We start from the raw sequence: 6,000 nt of genomic DNA, 5'->3' as shown, positions 1-6,000 counted from the left end.
CAAGAGAGCTGTACATGAAAGAGAGGGGCTGCTGTATGTGTATAGTACACATGGAATAGGGGGCGCTGCTGCACATGGATAGGAGCAACAAGAAAGTTGGCCTAGGGGTGCTAAAAGTATAAATCTGGCCTGGGTTGTTGGAGGAACAACGTCTGTGGATAAAGCCAAGAAAGCATGCAAAGTCCATGCCAATAAAAGTGTCCTAGCTGGGACTGAACTGGGGACCCAGATGCAATGGGTGGGGTGGGGTGAGAGTTGATGTTAGACATTAGGTAGTGGTGATGGTAGGGAGATTATTGTTAGGCACTTACTGGGGGAGGGGGTTAAGGTTAGGCATTAATTGGTGGGTTGGTTAAGGTTAGGCACTTATGGGGGGAAGGTAAATTAGGCATTAGGTGGGAGGGGGAGCAGGCCTTTGGCAGCTGCAGACCAGTGGGGCACCTGAACATGAAAGAGGGGTAGCTACATATGAAAGAGGAGGCTGAAAATGGGGAACAACACCTGAAACAGGGACAAATCATGCCCAAGGGAGCTGTTCATGAAAGAGAGGGACAGTAGTACATGGATGATACACATGGAATAGGGGGCTGCACATGGAATGGCAGGGGGGCTGCTGCACATAAAAGGGGAGCCACAACATACTTGGCCTAGGGGCAGAAAAGTATACATTCAGCCGTTGGGAGTGTTCCTATTACGCACTTACAGGGGAGAGTTCAGATGAGAATGGGCACCAGGTAGTGCATAGGTAAATATGGTAAACTAAACTACCAATATTTAGTAGGCAGCGCCACCACCCAGCGCCAGGGTCGGATTACCGACCAGGCAACAAAAGCAGTCGCTTGGGGCCCCATTCAGAGTCAAAGGGGCCCCATCAGCACATAAACCAGCCCTCACCATCCTGTCAGCGGTGGCTGGATGGTATAATGGTTAAAGGGACTCTGAGCAGTGCAGGAACTATGGAAAGATGCATATCATTTTAAAGCTCTCATTCTCCTCTTTCCAATGATATATAAACCGCCGCCCTATGTCTTTTAGTTTTCGCTATTTTCGCGATCGAAATCGCGGCCATGGCAATTTCGCAAAAATAGCGAAAACTAAAAGGCGTAGGGTGGCAGTTTATCTATCATTGGAAAGAGGAGAAAGAGAGCTTCAAAATTATATGCATCTTTCCATAGTTACATTGTATTACACAGGACGACTTTTCTCCAAAGTCGGCAGCTCGATTCAGCACAATGCAATAAAATATAAGGAACCCAGGGGGATATAATTACAAACATCATGCTGGTAGGTGTGAGGATCGGAGCAGTGCTTTTCAGCGCTGCTAGATTTGGGCGCAGCCGGCACCTCCATAGACTTCAATAGGAATCATTCCTATTGAAGCGCTCAGTGAGTAACGTCGGCTCCGTCAGAAGACAGAGCCGAAGTTGCTTAAAAACATAATAATTCGGCCTCCAGCAATCGCTGGAAGCCGAATTATTTCATTCCCCCACTATCCATGTCGGCCTGGAGGGGGAATAGTAATTAAATCGGCCCGGACTTGTGCAGAAGCAGGATCAGCTATATACCGCTGTATCCTGCGCCCAAGTCTACCGGTGCCGATTTCAAATGTACGCGTGAGGATGTAATTAATTAGTTGTGGGTATGCTTAAAGGCATACCCACAGGCACTGCTCGGAGTCCCTTTAAGGGCTCTGCCTCTGACACAGGAGACCAGGGTTCGAATCTCGGCTCTGCCTGTTCAGTAAGCCAGCACCTATTCAGTAGGAGACCTTAGGCAAGTCTCTCTAACACTGCTACTGCCTATAGGGCGCGTCCTAGTGGCTGCAGCTCTGGCGCTTTGAGTCCACCAGGAGAAAAGCGAGATATAAATGTTATTTGTCTTGTCAAATGATGACGTGCGCTGCTGATTGTCTTCAGAGCCAGGCCCTCCTCCTGCTACTGTGCACTCTGCTGTTGCCCACTCCTCCCTTCCTTCCCACAGAGAACCACAGCTGCAGCAAGAATGATAGCAGCAGATGGCAAACACTCACTCACCTATCCATGATCCAAGCGATAGAGATCCCCTCATCTGAAACCTATCTGTCTCTTCTACAGTGCAGCCGCTCGCTCAGCACTAACCTGATTCTCAGATCAGACAGGGATTAGGAAGTAGTAATAGTAGTAGCAACAGAGCGGCAGCACTCTAGAGGAGACAGATGGGCTCCGAGTGGCGGGACCTCTATTGCTTGGATCGCAATAGTTGAATGTGAGTCATCTGGTGCTGTCATTCTCCCCCGCTGCGGCTGCCTTCTCTGCTGGACTATCGTATTTATTGGGATGGAGGCTGCATGGTGGCTGTCTAGTTTGGGAGGAAGTCGGTTGTTCAGTGGTGGTTATGTAATTCTGTCTGGGGAACGGCTTCCGGTTTGGCGGTGTCCAGAGCTCTCTGCTATTGCCAGGCTGGAGATGCAGGGGGAAAGTGCTGCTGCTGTGATATCTGGTGCCCTCTTCACAGGGGTGCCCCAGCCCCTGAGTGCAAATGTCCCAGCCATTCATCTCTCACTCTGCATTTTGCCTCTGCTATTCCCTGCATTGTGCACCCACAGAGTAAAGCGGGCTGTTGCCCATAGCAACCAGTAGCTCGGCTGCCCCGGTGTGTGCGGAATATTGCTGTGCAGCTGCATCTTCTGATTCTATTACGACATGATGGGGGGGGGGGGCAAATCAGTTACTTTGCTTAGGGCCCCATTTAGCCTTAATCCGGCTCTGCCCAGCGCCCAACTCATGCGTGGGCGCCGCAATACATACTGACTGATTGACTGAAATTAGGTCTATACAGTGAACCAATGCTGCCAGAAAGGCCTCAGTCTCATTTATAGGTCCTATTTTGACCATGACAAAAAAAACCATGAAGCCACCCAGAACTGAACTCATATTGCAAGTCACGTACACCGATGAAGAAGTATAACAAGGCTTTATTTGTAGTCATATGACCTCGTTCAGCCAATGAAAAAAAATAAAAGCATAAAAACATTGCAATAGCAAATATATTTAATGATGCACATCCATATATGTATATATATGTGTGCTTGTATAGATATATATATTTATATATATATGCATATGTACACAAAGAGCAATGTGCTTCTGACCCATGAAGGATAATCGCTGTTTCTTGTGATGATACGGCTGGCTATCACCAGCGTGCACCGCGCTCTCACAGTCTCTTCTGCAGAGGGGTCAATGGTCGTTAGAAATCTTTGGCAAAATACTGAGGGAGTGGAGAGGGCTCCTGAGAATGTTCCAGTTCACTCGGAAGCAAGTTTCGCTCCATGCTATGAGCTACTTCGGGGATGGATTGCATTGCTCATGTCTTAAGTCACATTTTTGTCCCCTGTGATGTCTTTGGAGCTTTAATGATTGTTATAGAAGTCCCATTCCAATCCTCTCAGTGGGTAAGGCTTTTTTGTTTTTGCATCAGTAAATAAGAGCAGTATTGAGCACCAAGCAAGGCTGTTATCCAGCCCTGCGTCACTGACTCACCCTGGAATGCCTCATACAACAGAGGGTGAAGCCAAGATGGCCCTAGGAGAAAGTTCAGATTGCAGGATGTCCTCCCCTGCAGGTGTGAATGGCTAGGGAGTCTTGGAGCCACTGCTGTCTTCCTCAGTAGGGCTGCCCTCACTGCTGTCGCTGCTGGACGGAGGTTCGCTGGGTTTAGGAGTATCAGCACCATCCTCAAATGCTTCAGGGTTTTCCAACATCTCACGGATCAGGGGAGGCATCGGTCCCGGGATCTCCATCTTTAATGTGATTGCCCGCTCCGCACCTGTCATTAATGGAGAGAAGATGGAAAACAATTATTATCTGCACAGATCATTTCATATGCACCGCAAAATGATGCATAGTACAAGCTGGAAAGCATATATACTGTTTTGTACGCATATAATTCACAATTAGCTCATTGGGGTTGATTAACAAAGCTTTTCTCTTGAATGATTTCACCTAACTTATTTTTCACTTCAACTATAAGGAGAAATAACTCATGAGGTATATAGATCAGGGTGAGATAAGTGGTGAATTAAGACAGATAAAGGTCTTGGTCCAATTCACTTTTTTTCCTAAGTTTTCTCCTAGGAAATAATTTTTTAAGTTTTGTTTAAAATAACTTTTCATCACTCTGAATTGAAAAAGTACCAAAATGTAGGCATTTTATTGATAAGATGTGAAATATTACCTAGGAGAAAACATAGAAAATTGGATAGGAAAACAAAGAGAATTGGATCGGGCCTAAAGAGCGATAAACCATGAGTTAGTACAGAGGAGCTCTAAGTCTGTATAGTACCGTCATGGGACACACTATTGACCTGAAAAAGTGGGCTTTGACCCGAGAAATGCATCAGCCCCCTATACAATTCACTTTTTCTCCAGGGTTTTCTCCCAAAAGATAATTTTTAATTGTATCTAAAAAAATACTTTTCTGCACTTGGGAAATTAAAAAGTACTAAAAAGTGGATTAAAAACTAGTATCGAACTTATTTTTTATTATTTTCTTGATTGGTGGGAGCTTTGAAGATATTTTACAGATAAAGTTTGAAAATTGAATAGGATATGGACCATAGGGCTTTATTCACTAAGACAAATAGCATGCTTTTTTCCGAGTTAACACTCCTTGGGCTTGATTCACTAAGACAAATAGCATGCCTTATCAGAGATAACACACCTTATCAAGGGCAACATGCCCTATCAGAGTAGCATAGCGAGCGCTACGAACTTATGCCTGCTGATTGGCAATAACGAGAGCTCCACTTATCCTGCCCTCAGTCCCTGAGGGTTCGTAGCGCTCGCTATGCTACTCCGATAAGGCAAGTTAACTTTGATAAGGCATGTTAACTTTGATAAAGTGTGTTATCTCTAGTAAGTACTGTTAACTCGGATAAGGAGTGTTATCTCTGATAAGGCGTGTTAACTCGGGTAAGGCATGCTATTTGTCTTAGTGAATCAAGTCCATTGTCTTTTAATGCTAACACTCGCCTCCCTTTAAACACTTTATTTATTGGGGGGAAGGCAACTTCTATTTGGTTTTGTTGTATTTTGTCAGAGAGCGAAAGACCTGAGTGGGTGCGGGAATTTCACCACATGATCTATACAATGGTTGCTTTATTTGCAATCGGGGTTTGTGCCTATTTTTGTACATGACACCTCTAGGTGTTTTACGCACTACATTACAATGGGCTCTCTGTGTTCTCTGTGCTTTTTTTAGGAGGTCCATTGATCACTCCAGGTCATCTCTCAACCGTTCCTATGAAAACGCCTCACCGTTCTCTGTACATAACCAGCAAACTGCTTAATCAAAAAAATGCGTGCAGTCTCATGTATTACCTTTGGTACTGATGCCACGCAGGTCAGTGATCTTCATAAGCATGCGTGGGAACATGTAAGGCTTGTTAGGTCGTCGTCTTCGAGCATAAAATTTCAGGGCCTCCAGTAATGGTTCCTGAAGCTTTTCTACCTTTTCTGTCTCTTCCAAGTCCATCCGATCTACAGGGAATGAAGAAAAGCCAGACATCAAACCAAGTTCTAAGACAGTCATCCTGGCTAGTGACAATCAAAGTGGTCCCAACTTGATCCCCTATTCCTGGATGCACATATCCTTTGACATAAAACCTCTGTCATCACCACAAAGCTCTTATGTGGGAAACTTTGGTTACTTGTTTTGCATGCGGCATATGTCTAAACACTATGGGCCCTATTCAGTTAACTTCTCTGCTGTGTTTTCTCTTAGAAGATTTTTTTTTTATTGGCAGAATATAAGTAGGTAAAAAACAGTAGTATCAAATTTATTTTGACAATGTACTGGCTTGCTGGGGGTTTTAAAATATATTTTATTGATAATGTGTGAAAACATCTCCAGTGAGAAAACTCATTAGAAAAGTTAATTGAATAGAAGTCTAAAATTCCCTCATAAAGTTCTTATTGTTAAAAATATGGATCATGGAGATGGAAGGCTCCCAGGGCCGGA

At 44.8% G+C, this 6,000-nt stretch overlaps 1 protein-coding gene across 5 annotated transcripts in view; it reads right to left on the bottom strand.

Moving 5' to 3' along the window:
* Positions 1–2,935: 2,935 nt before the first annotated feature.
* The window catches only part of RARG (retinoic acid receptor gamma), a 300,854-nt gene continuing 297,789 nt past the window's right edge, over positions 2,936–6,000 (bottom strand). For all 5 annotated transcript variants that reach the window (XM_068267213.1, XM_068267212.1, XM_068267214.1 and 2 more), the window contains 2 exons: positions 5,361–5,519; positions 2,936–3,807 (listed from right to left, as the gene is read on the bottom strand). In XM_068267213.1, the coding sequence (XP_068123314.1) occupies positions 3,614–3,807; positions 5,361–5,519 (353 nt within the window). In that variant the 3' untranslated portion in view covers positions 2,936–3,613. The remainder of the gene's footprint in view (positions 3,808–5,360; positions 5,520–6,000) is intronic.

The sequence above is a fragment of the Hyperolius riggenbachi genome, chromosome 2, assembly GCF_040937935.1.
Source record: "Hyperolius riggenbachi isolate aHypRig1 chromosome 2, aHypRig1.pri, whole genome shotgun sequence".
Classification (NCBI taxonomy): Eukaryota; Metazoa; Chordata; class Amphibia; order Anura; family Hyperoliidae; genus Hyperolius; species Hyperolius riggenbachi.
The sequence above is the reverse complement of the archived record's forward strand: the minus strand, read 5'-3'. Positions and strand labels throughout refer to the sequence as shown.